Genomic DNA, 20,336 nt, shown 5'->3' with positions numbered 1-20,336 from the left:
ACTCCCACCTGACTTAGAAACAAACAACCTCTTCAACGACTTTTATTTGAATTTCATGGCACAGATGAAAAAAGAAAACTCTTTAATAACATTTAGGGAAAAAAATTGCTAAATTCCTTGGACAATGGTATGGGCGGTGATTTAATCGTTCTCAGCTTCTCCATTGTGTTAAATATGATATATCATAGTATCCTCTTCTCATGGTTAGAAACAACTTGCTGGATTGATGAACGAGCAATCCAGTCTTTCCATCCATTTGGCATGTGTTGCAGTGTCCTTTTCCATTGGTATCATAACCTGCTCTGTATCTCAAGGATCTTAATTTTCCTGTTCAACACTTAAATGTGACTCACAAAACTAGCCTCAACAAATATAACTTTGCAAAATCTCTACACCAGTAATAAGAAGGTAAAAAAACAAGCCACAGTGGTAGGGACAAATTGCGCAGAGAAATGTATATTCGTTCTAAGTGTAAAAATGAACCCTTGCTACTAGGTTAACAATACGACAACCACAAATGCCGTAATCTCGGTAAACCAAGTCTACCCCGAACATCAACAATTTTGAAACCGAGCAATAGGGTTCTAAAGTAAAGTCCAAGTAATGGTGATAGTGCACAACAAAAAGAATATTTTCCAAATTATTTTCAGTTGTTCAAGTCTTGTCTTTTATTCTTTGTCAGAGCTTCTTCGATGTGAGCCCCCTGTCAGCCAACACGTGTTTCGTCCTGACTATATCACGTCATGGACTTCATCAGGGCTGCAGGCAAACAAAAGTATATAATAACCAAAATACATAAGCATTATCGCTGAGCAAAATTCATACATCTGAATTAACATAGTGAGCTGTAGTTTTGAAAATACAGTTTATGGTGCCGGATAACCTAATAGGTTTAAGTGGTGATCGGAGCCAGGATTATGATGTAGTGTGTTCACCGAAAAGTAGAAAATATTCCGTGAATATAGGAAAGGAAGTGAAACACCTGAAGGGGAATAGTTTGTAAGAAAAGAACCTGAAGACAAACCAATCGTAGTGAAGAAAGAAATAAACAAGGCTATATAAGCCATGAAGACGAAGCCGCTATCTTAACTACTAATCTCCTAGGTAACGGCAAAACCCATAAGTTTATAGTAAACACCAAGTGTATTCTCACTGTTTAAGACAGTACCGCTATGATAAGTCGTAAACGGAGTATAAACTCACCTATATAAGGTATGATCAAGGGCTTTAACTATTAGGTCCAAAACCTAATGTTGCATTTCACGAGCTAAAATTAGTAAACAAAAAAAGAAAAAAAGATATCGTCTTGAGTTATTATGATCCAATTGGATTTCCTTATTAGGCACTAGCTTAAATATACAATAAAGGCGTACCGGTAGTTTCCAGGGAGTGGACTTAACTCGAATTCTTCACGTTTTACAGATGTGTAGTATTCCGCACTATTAGTAGATCTTTGTACCTTAAGGTAAAGAAAAATACCAGGCGATAGTATATTTGTCTGCTAAGCGTTAGAACATAAAAATGAAATGACTATCGTCAAATGGTAAATAAATGTATAATAATCTCGACAACAAACAGCCAAGAGAGAGCCTATGTACGTCGGTTTATTATTAAATTAAAGTCATCGCGTCAACACGATAGTTTCTACGTGACGAGTCCTATTAATGTGGTGTCAATGTCTTTTGACAAAAATTGAATAGTGCTCTCTAATAGGTTAACATTCACCTAATGACAGGCTGAACAAACCATCTCAAGTTATTATCTCAATTGGATGGCTATAAGTAGTAGTCAATCAGTAAAACTACAGAAAATCAATTCTAAGTGATTCGCTAGCTAAAATTGAAGGGAAAACAGAAAGAAAAGAAAAGTACCAATTGCCACAAGACAACACCAAAGTAAAGCCCCACCATAACAGATTCCCTGTGTGGCAAGGTCAACAGTAATAACCAATAAAATACTTTATATACATATTCAAATTGAATGCAGTTTTCAAGTAAATACATTGAGAGGCTAGAAAGGGAGGTTATAATGAAATAACAGAGAATAATTCACAATAACTGTATCATGTATCACAATGTTGTTACTACTGACATTATTATTCGAGGCTGACATGAAATAGGAGACATATGGAAGCACATTTAGTTATGCACCCAAAAAATATTGTAATTCATTTTCCATATTTATCCCCTTATTCACCGCATGTAACCTCAGAATCCAGCGTGCTTCAGTCTGCCGCAGCTTTAATTCTCGATTTCCACCTCGGATATCACTAGGTACTGATTCTAATGCATGGAATTTAAATTTCTGAGATTTGTTCTGATCTGAACATTCTAAGGCATGATGAACTATAGGATATCTATCATCCATGTTTTTTAATGCTCTAAAGTGCTCAGCGATTCGAATTTTAAGATTCCTGACCGTACTGCCCACATAGATCTTCGAGCAATTACAAATAATAACATAAATGACAAATTTGGTGTTGCAGTTGATATACTCTGTTATATGAAACTTTCTAGATCCGTTAAAAGAAAACTCCTTGATTCCTGATAAGGCGTGTTTGCACATGCTACAATCCCCGCATTTATGGAAACCCAAGCTTCTACTCTGTAGCCAGGTAATATTTGTGTCTTTTTTCTTTGGGTAGCTTGGGCTTACCATGTTGCGAATTGTTAAACCTTTGCGGTAAGTAAGGCTAGGGTAATTGGTCAGGATCTTATTGAGATCTGAGTCTGATGTGAGAAGACTCCAATGCCGTTTAAGTATGTTAAATACTTTATGCGACCAAGGGTGGAAGTTAGTTACCATTCTTACTAATTGTTCTCTTTTGTCCTTGACGGTGTGATGTGATTTTAAAGTCTCATTTCTGTTGAGAAGACAAGCTCGTTTTTTTGCTTTCTCAATTATATTTTTGTCATAACCCCTATCCAAGAATCTCTCTTCAATATCTATTAAACAGTTAGAAAAATCAGTATCCTTACTGCAATTTCGGCGCGCTCTGTAAAATTCTCCATAGGGAATCGAATTAACTTGTGTTTTAGGGTGAGCACTAGCTGCATGCAGAACTGAGTTACATGCTGTTTCCTTTCTGTGCATACGGCTACAGATGCACATATTTTCAACAAAAAGTTCCACATCTAGGAACACAATTTTTTGTTTACTTTGAGCCATTGTAAATTTCATATTGAAAGGGTTGTTATTCAAATATTCAAAGAAAGCATTGAGTTCTTCAGTACTGCCAGTCCATATTAGGAGGCAGTCGTCAATGTAACGGCCAAGGAACACTATAAATTCCTGCCATTTCGTGCCTGATGGGCCCCAGATATGCACCGCCTCGAACCACCCCATAAAGAGGCAGGCAAAAGATGGCGCAAATCTGGAACCCATCGCAGTACCGCACGTCTGTTGGTACCATTCCCCCCCAAACAGAAATACATTGTGCTCCAAAATCATTCGCGACATATCTATTATCATTTGCGAATGTTCCAGAAATTCAACTGGTTTCTTGTCTAAATAATAGCGTAAAGCTTGTAGGCCTTGCTCGTGTGTGATATTAGTGTAAAGAGACACCACATCTAGTGTGACTAGGGTCATAGACTCATCCCAGGGTATATCCATAAGTGTATTAAGAATATGTTTCGTATCTCGAATGGTGGATGGTAAGTTATGAACATAAGGTTGCAAGTAAGTGTCCACAAATTCTGAGATACGTTCTGTTGGACCACCAATTCCCGACACAATTGGCCTTCCAGGAGGTGAGGTTGCATTTTTGTGGATTTTGGGTACTGTGTACATACATGGGTATCTAGGTTTGTCAATCAGAAGATAACGAAATTCATCATCACTCAGTAAACCTGTAGTATTCCATTCTTTAAGTTGTTCATTAATCCTGATCTTAATAGTAGGAATCGGATTACCAGAAAGTTTTTTATACCACAATGTGTTATTTAATTGACTCAGTATCTCTTTTTCATAGTATTCTGTAGACATTATTACTATATTGCCTCCCTTGTCGGCTTCTCTTATTGTGATTGATGAGTCTGCCCTCAATTGTTTCAATGTTGATCTTTCTTTAGATGTTAAGTTATCAACATGGGGGAACGATTTCCGATGGTTGATGGTTTTCTCTAGGGCATCTAAGTCTTTTTCAACCAATTTGTAAAACAAATCAATACTGTTGCCTGAGGCAAGGTGTGGAACCCATTTTGACTTCAGTTTTAGACCACTGTCCTCCCTTAGGTTTGTTGTGCAATCAAGATCTTGCAGGACCTGATGTATTGTAATAGGGTCCTGTTCATTTTCCGTGATAGATAAAAGTAAAACTCTGTCTCTAATATCTTGAATGGATAGATCACCAACCATAGTATCTGTTGTACCTTTTTTATTCGGGATTATATTAGTGGCAAAAAACTTTTTTAATTTAAGATTTCTCGAAAATTTGAAAAGATCTATTTTCACATTTGTCATGTCACAAACTGGGGATGGGCAAAAACCCATACCCTTACTCAGTACCGAAATCATATCAGTTGTCAACACAATATCAGATAGGTTAATAACCTGTATTTTCTCTGTATCTTGATTTATTGTTTGACCTTGCTCCAGGATCTGGTATTGACTCGCTCTCTTGTATTTAGATTTGATGCCCCCCCTACAGCCTCTCCTTGCTTTACTCTTAGGTCCTCTCTCGCTCTGTTGTTGTTTTCTTTGTTGCCTATTCTTATCCGTTGTACTTCCCGTAAAAAACTATTACTCGGGAGTACATTGGACACGTCACGTAGAAACTATCGTGTTGACGCGATGACTTTAATTTAATAATAAACCGACGTACATAGGCTCTCTCTTGGCTGTTTGTTGTCGAGATTATTATAAATTTATTTACCATTTGACGATAGTCATTTCATTTTTATGTTCTAACGCTTAGCAGACAAATATACTATCGCCTGGTATTTTTCTTTACCTTAAGGTACAAAAATCTATTAATAGTGCGGAATACTACACATCTGTAAAACGTGAAGAATTCGAGTTAAGTCCACTCCCTGGAAACTACCGGTACGCCTTTATTGTATATTTAAGCTAGTGCCTAATAAGGAAATCCAATCGGATCATAATAACTCAAGACGATATCTTTTTTTCTTTTTTTGTTTACTAATTTTAGCTCGTGAAATGCAACATTAGGTTTTGGACCTAATAGTTAAAGCCCTTGATCATACCTTATATAGGTGAGTTTATACTCCGTTTACGACTTATCATAGCGGTACTGTCTTAAACAGTGAGAATACACTTGGTGTTTACTATAAACTTATGGGTTTTGCCGTTACCTAGGAGATTAGTAGTTAAGATAGCGGCTTCGTCTTCATGGCTTATATAGCCTTGTTTATTTCTTTCTTCACTACGATTGGTTTGTCTTCAGGTTCTTTTCTTACAAACTATTCCCCTTCAGGTGTTTCACTTCCTTTCCTATATTCACGGAATATTTTCTACTTTTCGGTGAACACACTACATCATAATCCTGGCTCCGATCACCACTTAAACCTATTAGGTTATCCGGCACCATAAACTGTATTTTCAAAACTACAGCTCACTATGTTAATTCAGATGTATGAATTTTGCTCAGCGATAATGCTTATGTATTTTGGTTATTATATACTTTTGTTTGCCTGCAGCCCTGATGAAGTCCATGACGTGATATAGTCAGGACGAAACACGTGTTGGCTGACAGGGGGCTCACATCGAAGAAGCTCTGACAAAGAATAAAAGACAAGACTTGAACAACTGAAAATAATTTGGAAAATATTCTTTTTGTTGTGCACTATCACCATTACTTGGACTTTACTTTAGAACCCTATTGCTCGGTTTCAAAATTGTTGAAGTAATAAGAAGGTACTTAGGAAGGCTCCAGAGAATTTGGTAAAACTGGCACATTATCAATGATTACCTTTCACATATGCAGGAGTTGAAAGAGAAGCTAGTAAAGCCACACTAGAGTAGAAACAGAGCCAATGTTACTAGGCTCCAAAGACTCAATAATGGCATGATAGAACTGCCCATAATGTATTACCCTCTCTCTCCCACAACACCCTCAAGCTTGGTTCAAAACAGAAGGTCATCCTTAATGCAGATATTTTATTAATTTCATAAGCTAACAATCTTAATAATATATGTTTATCAACTACATCAACTCCATTACTGAAGGCACACCATGGAGTCACTCTCATCCTCAAAGTGGCTTCTTCATTGTCAGTGGTGAATGTTTATTTCTAGTGCACAGCATATAACCTTCATTCTAAACATCAAAATGTTCAATTCTAATCTTGAGATCACTGCCAATTGGTTTGTGTTGACTATTATGGATTGCATTAGGAAGGGTTATTGTGTTTTTCAGAAATTACTTGGAAGACATATATACTGACACTGTTTTTGTTTCTTCAAACAACATTCTTATGGCTAATCTGCAACATCTGAGGAGTTCACAAATAATTTAAGGACACAGGGGTACACATTTCTGAGAAAATTAAAAGGAAACAACAGAATTATAGCTTCGGAGGTGGTTTTGAGGAGTGTCTCTAACTTTTCTTATTTTATCATCTGTATTATCATTATCACTACATAGCTTGCCTTGGTATTTGATTTGACTTCATTATTGTTTTCACATCACTATTTCTATAAATCATTGAGTGGTTTGGCTTGATTCTCTGTAGTTTATTTCTTTGATTTGAAAATTGATTTCCAACCCAGCACCAATACTCTGATTTTCCCACCATAGTGAAGTTCAGCTTTTATTCATTGCAATTGTGAAGATTTGTTTAATTGCCCCAAAATATCTATTTAGTTAGCTCTCATATTTCTAATTCCAGTTATAGAATATTTGTTGGTAAAGGAAGAGGGGGCAAATTATTGATTATGGAAAGTTTAGAGCTGCTACTTCAAGAATGTGAATTACAAATCAATGTTTTTCCATCTATGCAATTATTTAGTTCAAAGTATTATAAATGGTCAAATATGTTACCTTACAAACACAGCAGAGCTGTTTGTTACCCTTCGATGTGTGCTATGATTCATAGGTTACCTATGGTAGAAGTTTAGGTGTTCTGGTCAGGAGTGCCCTAAGAACTGAAATTGGAACAGAGATGAAGTTTGGATTCTAGAAGGTAGGAGAGAGGACATCTTGTGCACCTAGAGTCATGAGTAGCAGTAGGTAGAAGGAGAGTCTCATTATCCAATGTAACTTGACTCTATGTTCCAGAGTGCAAGTAGGCATTGAAAATACCTAGTTTTAAAATGATTAGCATATTGGCATTCACAGCACTTCCTGTTATATAAAAATAATTTTCTATGCAAGTTAAACAATCACACACCACAAATGAGATGTGATAGTAGAACTACAAATAATTGACTATTGGTGAAGGTGAAGCAAATTTGATTGAATTATTAATTATGCAAACAAAAGAAAATTGCAGTTTGTGCTTTGTCAGGTTTCCATTTTTAGCAAGAATTGTGTCCAACATTGTTTTGAACACTAGTCTAGAACTTCTAAAAGTAATTTTAGTACATCTTTACTCATAAATTTGTCTAGCATCATCAGTCATTTTTTAATGGATAGGGATTTATTTTATATAAATGTGGACTACATATTGGAAAAATAATTAATACCTTTCTAAACATTCCATGGCCTGAAAATGTTAATTTTTCTCCTCCTGTTCTCTGATTGTGACACTTGTCATAGGCAGGACTACGCCTCTCGCGTTTACTAGAAGCAAATACTTTTCAGAATAGTTACCTTTGATTGAGGCTCTGGTAGAATTACTGTGTCAGAGCTCCCTAGAGCTGCATGGTCCTGAAAAAAGGAACATATAACTTGTTAATTCTGATTGAATACTATTTGTATTGCTAGAATAGAAGTTCACAAGTGAATCACGCCACATTAGTACATGTACTCACAACAAGCACTATCTAAATGAGAATGCCATGTTGAGTTCTTTGACATGGACCGTAAATCTAAGCCATTACAACTACACATTAACCGAGACTCATATTAAAAAATTGTAACGATTTTTTAGTTGTTTTGAGCTTGTCTGCATGTTTGAATGTAAGTTCATATCCACCAGTTGTGGGATACACCACATCTTAATTTCTTTGTGTGGCGAGAACACAGCGTTATGATAGAGCTGAGTAAACTGTTCCAAAAGGAGAGGATGGGCAAATGACTACTGCCATAGTGTTGTAACGTAATGCCCTCTGCACATTTGTCGTCCTTCATTTGTCTTGATTATGCGTCTTGTCATTGTAACTCCATGATGTCTATCTTAGGATCCTCAGGGTATCCGTTGAAATTTGTTGATTTGTTTGAAGCTTTCCAGGGTTTGACCTACTAAATGTAGCTCCTGGAGGGGTACTGACTCATGCATCCTATACATGATTATCCGACTTGTACTGCTTGGTATAAACTCTTCTACATCTGTACTCCAGAGATGTGTGCATGAAATGAATTAGGGATTTTCACACACATAACCAGCGGGAACTTGCATGAGTACCATGAGTTCCATTTTCAGTCTTGCAGTTGGATCCCACAAGATGAAACCAAAGGGGCACACTCCTGGCAGTAAGCAAAGAGCAAACTTTCTGTTTTCTGTGGCAAATCAGCCTCTACATTTATAATGGTTTAGACACACTCCTGACTTAATTTATAACAATATATATTTGTTCCTTGCTTTATGTCAATGTGTTGAGTTCTGCTCAAAGTGTGACCGTGCTGCTTTTCTCTGCATCTTCCAAAAGTACTCTAAATAAAAGACCCTATGATGTTAGTAACCTCAACACACCCAGACATTTTGTAAAAATATTGAATCCCATTAGAGACATAAGCACAGAAGGGAACCCTCAACAATGAATAGTTAAGAATAAGAAAAGTTAGGGTAATTTATTTTTGTCCATTCTTGACAGCGATTGAAACTATTCATTGCAAAGAAGGGGAGTACTGGGCTATAGAAAGCATTATGATTACATGTTGTGGTCAGCTTTAGAGTTAGATTCAGATAAATGGCTGCTATCAGCAACAGAGTTATGGGTTAAAAATAAGTAAAAATAGAGGTAAGTGCTAGGGAAAGATATTGGGTTAGTTTAGGGAGAGTGTCAGGGTGTAGGTTAGTTTTATGCTTCAGGTAAAAGAGTAAGAAAGGATGTTATGGTAAAAGGTTAGGATTAGGGTTAAATGATACTTAACTTTGTGGCCACAGGTTCAGGGCTCGTCTTATAATAAAGACACTATAGGACACTGTCTTACTGTTCCTCTGTACCAGGGCACTATATTGCACTGAATGGCCCCATAAATGGATTTTTTATTAGGAATGGGGGAGTGCCCTGGAGGCAAAACGTAATTTTGCCTACAGGGTCGGATAACCATTGCACCGGAGCTGTTTAAAACTACTTCTCACAAAATGCATTACAAATAACAATTCACATCTAGAAAGTTATTGATTCTAGCTGGATTTGTACTTTGCAATTTAGTGGTCTAAGTTGCTTCTCTCTGCTTCAGTTTCAGCACACGATTCCACAAAAAATTCATTGTAATAATTTCAAGACAGCTAAAATTGCTTTTGTCTCCCTGTGTGTCTAAATAATGTGTAATGGCGTAACACTGGTGGTTTAACATTTCGAAACCGTTTAGCATTTTCATGTTCACCTGTTCTGATTCTTGTCTTTTTTGTGGTAGCTCTCAAATAAACTTTGTAAATTACAACCTTTTTATACAGCACAGTGGAAATGTATTTGAATAGTAGTTAAATTCCTCCCAGTAAGAAAGCAATGCCTTAGATCATTCTCTTTATCTTATTACTCATTGTTCTATATTTACTACAAACACCAAATTGTAAAGTAGAATACAGGCCTCTTTGTGAACAAATAAACCTTGTTGACTTAATGTTCAAATATTGTCTTTGCTTGCTTCCAAAGTTATTTGGCACATACGCTCTGGTGTCATTTAAAGATTGGTGAACAAGGGGCATTCACCAAAAACAAAACAGACTCCACCCAAACAACTTTGCAGTTCCCTGCCCCTATCCAGAGATAGATGAACCAGAGGGTTTAGTCCGATGGAGCCTCATCCATCTCTGCAAATGGAAGATTTTGACTCAGCATTTGGTCTGTCAGACAGCTGGGCTACAGTGGTAGTAGCCATGCCCCTTACAGTGTGGTAACAACTCAATGGTTTTTCTTGCTCAGGGCAGTCATTGAAAGCATGGAATCCAGACAGAGAAAACTGTTAATGATCCTGACACAAAAAGAGGAAACTCTGCGCATTAGGGCAATTGATTTTTGTTTTTGGTTTTTTAAAGTCAAATTCCTACTTTCAGAGTTATTTGTGAAATAAAAATGAACATATGTTGAGTGGCAAAAAACAATGGCAGCACTTGACGTTCATCTCTATCTTAAGCTCATCCGCCTCACTGATGGATGCCCCTAAGATAGAGAGATCCCAAGTTTTCATGCTGGGATCTCTCCATGAGGTGGACAGTTCTAAGCGGGCCAGTGGAGGCCAGGACCACCACCGACCTTGTGGCCTATCCTCCAGAATTTCATTTATCTCTATTGTGTTAAAATCTGCAGCTATCTTCAGAACTTTGGGGCATATCATCAAGGGCCGGAGATAAATATCGCTAAGCGCGAATAGCGCTTGAATATTTATCGTCGGCTATCTCTGGAATTTATCGCCCGGTTAGCGCGTTATCAACAACGCGCTTCACCGAGGCGATTAGAATTCCAGAGATAGTGTGGATATCGCCGTTTTCCATGGTGGAAAACGGCGATATCCTAGATGATAGGGCCTGTGGTCTTAGCCACACAATCCACCCCCCATGTTAGGTATGCCTTAGTCAGGAATTTAACGGACGTTAAGGCATACTTAACGTGATTTTAAATATCGCTAACCCTCCTTGTCAATATGACGAAGCTGGGTTAGCAATATTTTCCCAAGGGAGTCTTGTCAGGCACGCCTCCTTTGCATCTCATTAGCGATGCGATGGGAGGCGTGCTGACACGGGGAGCTATTGCCAGTAAACTGTCGCTAAAAGCAGTTAGCGACAGCTTGCTGATAGGGCTATAAAAATCTTGCCGCTTTAGCCGCAAAAAGTGCCGCTAGAGCGGCGAAATTGCCCTTGATGATATGCCCCTTCATTCTTCAAAAATGTTCTCATGGTTAATAATTATTCTTAAGGTTCTCAACTGAATAGTGCGTAAACCTGAAGTAACAACTGGAGCATGAAAGATGCAATATATATATTTTTTGCCAGTCACAGTACTGTAGCCACCAAATACAAATTTACTTTTATAATCTGTATTTCTTTTCCAAAATGTGTAGTTTTGATCCCATCAGAAAATAAGGATTGAAACAGCAATAGCATGAAGAAATACTTTACAGCCCATCCACCCAAACCATTATCACGTACATCTGCTAAAACGCATAATAATTTAGAAAGAACACTAGCGGGATGAAGAGCAGATGGAAACAGTGCTTTTTCAATCAACTATCAGCACAAGTCAATTTCTTTCTTACAACGAATGATATAAAAGGCAACCATATATAGGGGTCATGGTATATTTTGTTGCGGAAATTCACAGAATTGCCTGCATTATCACCGAATTTGATTCTAGTATTCTTAGCTGCTCTACACCTGTAGGCGAACATACCGTTTCGAGAAGGATTGTACTTGAAGTCGGAGATCCACATTTAGGGTTCTGTATGACATTGCTTAGTAATTGATATCTGACTCTTTTGAGACATGTTTATGGCCAGGTTTGTGAGACTGCAAGTTCGCATATCTTTTCATAACAGAGTTTGAGCTTAAATTCACTTTAGTAAATTCGTCGGGTAGTATATACTTTGTTATTGGTAAGAATATGACACAATATTGGTTTTGACATCATGAACAGAAATTTGAATAGTCACTGATTTTTTTTATATGCGACTATTGAATTTGCTATAACTCTGAGACTGCTTTGAAAACATACATTTTAAAATTGGAAATATAGATTAGAGAATCCAGGTGGATTGCCTGTCTTTGGCCGTGATGGACATATATTTACACACATTGTGCTGTGATTCGCTCATGAATTCAAGTAGTGAGCCAGGGAAAATATTCCTGACATTAATAAGTAAGCCAGGAGTACAAAATTAAGTTGCACCTGCTCATTCACCAATCTTTGCAAATCGGACACTCAGACTTTAAAAATTATTTCCATGCGTTTACAAGCAGGTGAAAATTGCCATGGACTGGCATGAAAAATGTAACGGTATGCAAAATGAAGCAAATCCCAAACAGGCAAACGAGGTCAGTTACGGGGGGTGGTGGGGGAGGATTCCCCCCCCCCCCAAAAGCAAAAAAGGTGTTGAATATTGATGTACAATACATACATTTTTTCAGAGATATCAACCCAATGAACTGGTTTTTTTTTTGGGACAATATCTTCAGTCAAATATAATCTTCACTACTTTTAGTAATTGATTGATTAGACTTGTTAGTGGTGCTGCAACCACCTACCTTAGCTTAGTTAAGGTTGTCAAGTTTTATTTTGATCTGCTTTCTTTATTCCATTTTAAGTTTGTATCTGCGGCCTGGTTGACAATTTATGATTCATAATTTTGGAATTATGTTTCCAGATTATATAGCGCCATTTTTTGCCATCGCAATTTTACACTGACACTTGCAATGGTAATTGGGCCAATTGACTCCTGCAAAGTATGACTTTTGTTTGTTCTGGATATTTGATGGAATTCATGTTTTGCATATATGCATCTTACCAATTTTTGGTAAACGAGCATACAGCTCCATCCTATACTAATTTGTTTTCTGTTGAAGCATGCTTCCAAATCAATATTTTTCTATTGTGAACACTGACAATAGTTATTAGTTTGACATTATCACTGTGTCTTGGCCTATTATACTTGCCTTGGCCACTCAAATGTTAATTTTCACCTTGCACTCTTTCCTTGCAATAAATACCAGAAAGAAACTTAGGTTAAAGATTTCACCCCTGGCTTTGCTGACCTTGTTGTATTTCGTTTTCTCTCTAGGAGGAGATGATGCCTCATTACTGAATTGGAATCAATACCTCATGCCCAGTACTATGCAAAATACTACATTGCATAATTCACTTGGCACAAGTTATGCCATGCACTTAAGCAATGTTTTGGACTGGTCCATAATAAAGAAAAAAGACTGAGAACACTGGAACAGATGCACATCACATCCAAAATGCATGAATCAGTATTGCAAAAGAAGCACCATCAACCATGCAGTCTGTTGTTTGGAACGAGTGGGACACATATATCGTATGCCATTGAATTGGCTCTGGGTCAAAATGGAGAATGCATTAACATAGCACAGATTCAAAGCTACAATTGATTATACCAATCTCAATTTAGAGCAGCCTGAGAGGTCTCAGAGAGGCGCAGCCAGTTTGTACAGGTTGTTGCAGATGCTGGCACCCGGCACTCTTTTTTGAGGACCAGGACTTATATTTCTTGATCAGACTTTGACCCAGAACAAGAGGAAGAAAGGTAGAAAAGGGTGAAAGAATGAGGAAGAGAAAGACAGGAAGAGAGTGTTAAAGGAAGAAATCAACGGAGAAAGACATCTTGCAAGAGTGAGAAATGTTGGGTGGCGGCAGAGAGAGGCCCGATGTGAATCCTGACTAGGCAGCCTTGGTATTTGGCGACCCTGACAGTCAGCAGCACCAGCCACAAGCTCCTGAGAAACCCTTTGGCCTACTGCACTTAATTTGTTTCCCAAATTAAGCGCTTACTGAAATCAGGAACAACACTGCAATGAGAGGGGTATCCTGATGATCCGTGAGATGTGCTTGCCTATTTGGAAAACACATCCTCAGGAAGAAGGGTGAGCACCTATCCTGAGGTGCATGCAATAATAAACAAGGACACAGGAAGAGCAGCAGAGATTCCCTGTTGAAGGGGAACAGTCCCATGCAAAACAAATAACACTCCATGAGGAACAAACACAAGCGCATATCATCAATATAATACAAATGAAATTTGCTGATCATAATTGTTAGAAATTGGATGCAGGTTGATTGAGGTATGAGCCCTAGTCAACCTGCAACCAGAATTGTAGTCAGGGTAAGAAGAAGGCAAACTATAAATTAAGCTGTGCCCACTCTCTTTTAGCTTGGCACAGAGCAGCCAGGCTTAAATTAGAGGCAATGTGTGAAGTATTTGTGCAACACTTCCAACAGTAAAACAGTGAAAACACCACACAAAAAGATTCCACACCAGGTTAGAAAAACAGAGCTCAATTTAATAAATAAAACATGAACAAAACGACAAACACCCAATAACTAGAACTTGATATATGAATTTTTAAAGCATAACCTGTGAGATTGCGCTCAGAAGCAATAAGCAATGACTTATTATATTTGGTAGCGTCAGACCGGGATGAAGTCTAAAGTTCAGGCTGACTATGATGGAGAGTGGTTTGGATACAGGGACGCAGTGAGGGCCGCTGAAAAAAAGTAGCTTAATCCTGGTTGTGTGAACATGAAGATGCGGGGTGCAGTCGAAGTGATGCATCGGTGTTGATCCATGCAGTGGCGGTGATGCGCCGGTCCAAATCCGTGCAGCAGTGGCAATGCGTCGGCTCCGATGAATGAAGAGCTGCGATGCAGAGATTTGGCATTGCCGTTGAGGATGCTGTTGACAAGGATGTGACGCCCTTGAGCTGGGAAGAACGTCAGCCAGTGGTAGTTCCGAAGACCATGTGTCGGGGCCTGTCCATCGAACACAGGCAGTACACTGATTCTTGTCCGTGCAACATGAAGCGATGCGCCGATTCTGATCCACGCAACAAGAGCGATGCACCAGTTCTGATCCATGCAACAAGGGTGATGTGCCAGTTCTGGTCCACACAAGAGGGGCGATGCTTTAGTTCTGATTCATGCAATGGTGCCGATTTGCCAGTTTGATAGAGGATGTATGCGTTTTGCTGGAGCAAGCACCTTATGCCCACTTCCAGGGGACCAAGACTGGCATGGCACCACTTGGCAGGGCAGACTCACAGATGGCAGAGTCCAGGTGCAGAAGTGGATGGCTGGATGTTGCGTGGGCACAGACTCACATACAGAAACAGATGGAAATGTGGGTATAGTTATAAACAGAGTTAGGAAGAGAGAGGGGGGTTAAGAAATATGTGTAGCAAGCAAGGGCTGTGATAGATAGATGGTGCACTGGTAGACAGATAGGTATATAAATGCACAGATAGGACCCTGATAGGTAGTCAGACAGATAGGTAGTCAGATAATTAGGTAGGTAGGTTAGGTAGATAGATAGATAGATAGATAGATAGATAGATAGATAGATAGATAGATAGATAGATAGATAGATAGATAGATAGATAGATAGATAGATAGATAGATAGATAGATAGATAGATAGATAGATAGATAGATAGATAGATAGATAGATAGATAGATAGATAGATAGATAGATAGATAGATAGATAGATAGATAGATAGATAGATAGATAGATAGATAGATAGATAGATAGATAGATAGATAGATAGATAGATAGATAGATAGATAGATAGATAGAGAGAGAGAGAGAGAGATAGATAGATAGATAGATAGATAGATAGATAGATAGATAGATAGATAGATAGATAGATAGATAGATAGATAGATAGATAGATAGATAGATAGATAGATAGATAGATAGATAGATAGATAGATAGATAGATAGATAGATAGATAGATAGATAGATAGATAGAGAGGAGTATAACAAAGAAGAAATATAAAAGGCAATACAGATAGTAAGGAAATAAGAAAATGAAGGTATAAGGCAGGCCAACAGTGGGTGAGTAGATAGGAAGTAATAAGAAAAGACAGATTTATCAGTGAAAGAGTTAAGTATTTATTTATTTGTGACTTTTGCAACTATAACAATTTTCCTCTGCCAGTTCAAGACAGACAAAATCTAGAGAGAGTGGCAGCTAGTCACAGACAGCAGGAGGCAGCGAGATGCTCACCGGACTAACAGACAGAGACTCTTTCTGGTGATACTGATAGGTTCAGATTCAGAGAGAGCATTTAGGTTGTGAGTGACTGTAAAGTATCCGACTAATCAAAGAGCCTCTGTGGAAAGGAACACACCAGTCTGGGAACTAAAGTGGGCACTTTAGGGGTATTTATTATTGGTAAATCAATGCTTGAATATTTATAGGGGGGCGCTATTTCTGTACACTGGTGCTGCTCCAGAGAGTGTATGAGGGCCACAGCCCAGGCCATGATCATGGTCTGCTCCCTTTATTACCCATCCCAGCCCCTCTGTAAAAGTTCACATGGGACTGCGAACAATGTCTGCTGCTGGCTTAGAGGAGTTCATTGATTGCCCCGGGTGTTATTGCTAAAAGAGTTTCTGCCAGGCATTTGCTTGCTGCTTCTCCTAACAGGTTGTATTCTCGCTTTGCCGGAGTTGGAATTAAATTTACTGAAGAGGTCTACCCCGTGGTTCCTGCAGGAAACTTACTCCACAGCAACTTTAATTGCATCTGTGAAGAGAGCCCACTCCCTGAAAGTGATCCATCTTCTGGTAAAGCACAGGACTTCTTGCCCTGGTAGTGTGCTCTTCAGGTTACAGAGCCCGAGGAGTCTGAGTAAGATCGATCACAAGACTAATGCACCAAATCTGTAATAATTACTGGAGGTACGGCGCCTCAATATGCAGCACACAAGCATTCCCTGCAAGCTGCACTATAAACTGCAACATCTGATACATTGCAGTGTCTTTCATGCCACTAAAGAAAGGAATGCCCTGCATACTGTAATTTCCAACAGATTAACTTTCTTGTAGGGAGAATTATCTTCTCTTCTGCACATCTACGGTGGTTTTTTGATTTGTGTCGTGTATTCATAAGAAATTACTGTTTCATACAGAGTTAAATACGGCATGCGTACCATTTGTAAATGCATTTATAAACAGTTTATTCCTGCACGTCTACTGTTTGTAAGTGAGATATATATATATAAAACTCGTTGGCCGTTGTTGTGACATTTTGGTGCGAGGCCACTGAGCACCCTGGGCACCCCATCCAAAGCAGTACGGCAGGTGAAGTGGCAAACTTGGTTGCTTTCACAGAACGTGGAATACTGCCGCACCGCCGCTGTAGAAACATCGAAGCAACTTTGCTTGTGACCGACTCCAGTCCAGAAAAGCCAGGCCAGGACCTCCTGAAAGGCTCAACAGCGGCGGATGTTGGATTCTGGGACCGTAACTGTGATGCCTGATTCACAGTTGACACCGGCAGAAACGAGAGCGCCACCCACCTGGGGAGGAGGTACTTACCTGAGGCGCCCAAAACTCTGCCACGCCCACTGTGTAAACCTCGCCTATCGTAGCGAAGCAGGCGTCATTTAATGTTGGACCCCGTAAGCACTGTCTTGTTGGAGGAAGGCATCTGAGGAAGGATTTACTCCGAAATGCATAATGCCATGCCAATAAAGCTGCCGGTCCCACTAAATCCTCTGTGTGTGCCTGGTCTTTCCGCTGTGAAGGGCCGTTGTTGTGACATTTTGGTGCGAGGCCACTGAGCACCCTGGGCACCCCATCCAAAGCAGTACGGCAGGTGAAGTGGCAAACTTGGTTGCTTTCACAGAACGTGGAATACTGCCGTACCGCCGCTGTAGAAACATCGAAGCAACTTTGCTTGTGACCGACTCAAGTCCAGAAAAGCCAGGCCAGGACTTCCTGAAAGGCTCAACAGCGGCGGATGTTGGATTCTGGGACCGTAACTGTGATGCCTGATTCACAGTTGACACCGGCAGAAACGAGAGCGCCACCCACCTGGGGAGGAGGTACTTACCTGAGGCGCCCAAAACTCTGCCACGCCCACTGTGTAAACCTCGCCTATCGTAGCGAAGCAGGCGTCATTTAATGTTGGACCCCGTAAGCACTGTCTTGTTGGAGGAAGGCATCTGAGGATGGATTTACTCCGAAATGCATAATGCCATGCCAATAGAGCTGCCGGTCCCACTAAATCCTCTGTGTGTGCCTGGTCTTTCCGCTGTGAAGGGCCGTTGTTGTGACATTTTGGTGCGAGGCCACTGAGCACCCTGGGCACCCCATCCAAAGCAGTACGGCAGGTGAAGTGGCAAACTTGGTTGCTTTCACAGAACGTGGAATACTGCCGTACCGCCGCTGTAGAAACATCGAATCAACTTTGCTTGTGACCGACTCCAGTCCAGAAAAGCCAGGCCAGGACTTCCTGAAAGGCTCAACAGCGGCAGATGTTGGATTCTGGGACCGTAACTGTGATGCCTGATTCACAGTTGACACCGGCAGAAACGAGAGCGCCACCCACCTGGGGAGGAGGTACTTACCTGAGGCGCCCAAAACTCTGCCACGCCCACTGTGTAAACCTCGCCTATCGTAGCGAAGCAGGCGTCATTTAATGTTGGACCCCGTAAGCACTGTCTTGTTGGAGGAAGGCATCGGAGGAAGGATTTACTCCGAAATGCATAATGCCATGCCAATAAAGCTGCCGGTCCCACTAAATCCTCTGTGTGTGCCTGGTCTTTCCGCTGTGAAGGGCCGTTGTTGTGATATATATATATATATGCACATACTGCTTACTCACTCTCTCAGGGTGGATTCTCATGTCCAGATACTGTTAGTAGCGGCCTCAAGTCCCAGCAAGTACTGCGGTTGCCATGTTTCGGAGCATTTTGAAGTACATGCTGCGTGGGGCCCTGAAAAACATAAGCAGCCACGACAAAACCCGGCCAACACCGCCAGGTAGTTGATCTGGAAGTAAAGCAGCTTGCTGACCACCCAGTTGTTCCATTTTGAGATGTTCTTGAAATCGAGATTGGCAGAACGGTTGGATCCAGGGAAGAAGCCGTACCAAGCACAGAGCGGAGCCAACTTCACCTCTATGTTTCTGCCATGGCAATGATGACAGACTGTAGGAGATTCAGCAGGGGCTGCTCAGCAAGATTACTTTTGCGGTTCGCATCAGTGATGCAACAAAAAGCAGAAGCGGGAGGTTCACTTTCAGGCACTGCACATTCTTTCTTTCACATCTGGATGTTAGCACAAACTGACACCAAGTAAAAACAATACGAGGGTACCCCTTATAAATATACGGGAAATAAAATGTGCACACTTCTGGGAAGTGCCGTACATGCCAGCTCCGTAAATCTTAACGCCAATTGCCATACTGCTGTGTGCATATTTAAAAAGGCATGTACCACGAAGTCGCAGGCTCCATGCTGAGCGAAGTAAATGCTTGTTGGAATTTTAAAAAATGGTCCTTTCCAGACAGTAACATAGAAAAAGAGGAAGATAAAAAGTCCTGGTGTGATACTCCAGGGGTGTGAACAACTTGCAAAAATGAGGGGCCAGGAAGACAAATTACCCACTGGCAAGCAAGGAATTTTACAAGACAACTGATTAGACAAATCAAAAGCAATAGGAAGAGTTAAATCCCACAAAGTACATACAACAGGTCATCACGACAGCGCACACACTGTCTACGCTCAACCTAAAAAGGGAAGGATTGGGCTGGTAAAATGTTTATTTTGCCAGATTGGCATAGCAGTTTAAATTGCACACAAAGGCACTGCAATGGCAGGCCTGAGTCATGGTCAGAGGGCTACTTAAGTGGGTGGCACAATACATGCTGAAGGACCACTAATAGCTTTTAAATTACAGACCATCAGCACATTGTGGTGCACGTTACTGGGGATTTATAAGCAAATTAAATATTCCAATTGGGGATGATTCAATATTACCATGTTTAGGGATGAGCATACATTTACGTTAGCACGAGATAGCAGTGGGAAAGTGCACAGACTCATAACGCCAGCAAAAAACGAGGTCAGAAAAGTGGAGGAGATATGCAAAAAGTTGAGGGGAAGACGTCCCTAAGGCTGTCAGGTATAACAATAATAATGTAGCATTAAAGTAATGTTATTTTCAAATGATAAAGCAGATTTTCAACTCTGTGATAAGTGGGATGAATGGTGTGGCATTTACCAAAAATACCATGAAAATTAGTAAATACAAACATTTTTTTAAATTATATTATATTAAATCTGTTGGATAAAGTTGGAAAGAAAAAGCTTCCTCAGGAACGTTCCTAAAAATACCAAACCTATGGTTTGATACCTTCTGCATAATAAGACATATTCCAATAGATGGCTCATAAATAAAAACAATTCCCAATAGCAAGCTCTGGAAGTGCAATCAGAAACATTTTAAGTTGAGGATCTATTTGATTGTGTAGGCCAAGGGTTTGACTTGAACTACTTATAGACCTTGATGTAAAACTAAATCAAT

At 39.8% G+C, this 20,336-nt stretch overlaps 1 protein-coding gene and 2 long non-coding RNA genes across 4 annotated transcripts in view; 1 reads left to right on the top strand and 2 right to left on the bottom strand.

The window, feature by feature from the left end:
- The window catches only part of LOC146802386 (olfactomedin-4-like), a 94,969-nt gene that overhangs the window by 40,497 nt on the left and 34,136 nt on the right, over positions 1–20,336 (bottom strand). The window contains exon 2 of one of the 2 annotated variants that reach the window (XM_085621975.1): positions 7,775–7,831. The exons of the other annotated variant lie outside the window; for it this stretch is intronic. Within the exon in view, the coding sequence (XP_085478101.1) occupies positions 7,775–7,831 (57 nt within the window). The remainder of the gene's footprint in view (positions 1–7,774; positions 7,832–20,336) is intronic. 2 annotated transcript variants of the gene reach the window in all.
- LOC146802388 (uncharacterized) lies at positions 27–1,462 on the bottom strand. The gene is made up of 3 exons (XR_014967752.1): positions 1,374–1,462; positions 1,204–1,267; positions 27–759 (listed from the first exon to the last, which is right to left on the bottom strand). It is a non-coding gene; the product is annotated as an uncharacterized LOC146802388 (long non-coding RNA).
- Positions 4,993–5,761, top strand: LOC146802387 (uncharacterized). Its single transcript, XR_014967380.1, has 3 exons — positions 4,993–5,046; positions 5,153–5,216; positions 5,661–5,761. It is a non-coding gene; the product is annotated as an uncharacterized LOC146802387 (long non-coding RNA).

The sequence above is a fragment of the Triturus cristatus genome, chromosome 8, assembly GCF_964204655.1.
Source record: "Triturus cristatus chromosome 8, aTriCri1.1, whole genome shotgun sequence".
Classification (NCBI taxonomy): Eukaryota; Metazoa; Chordata; class Amphibia; order Caudata; family Salamandridae; genus Triturus; species Triturus cristatus.
The sequence above is the reverse complement of the archived record's forward strand: the minus strand, read 5'-3'. Positions and strand labels throughout refer to the sequence as shown.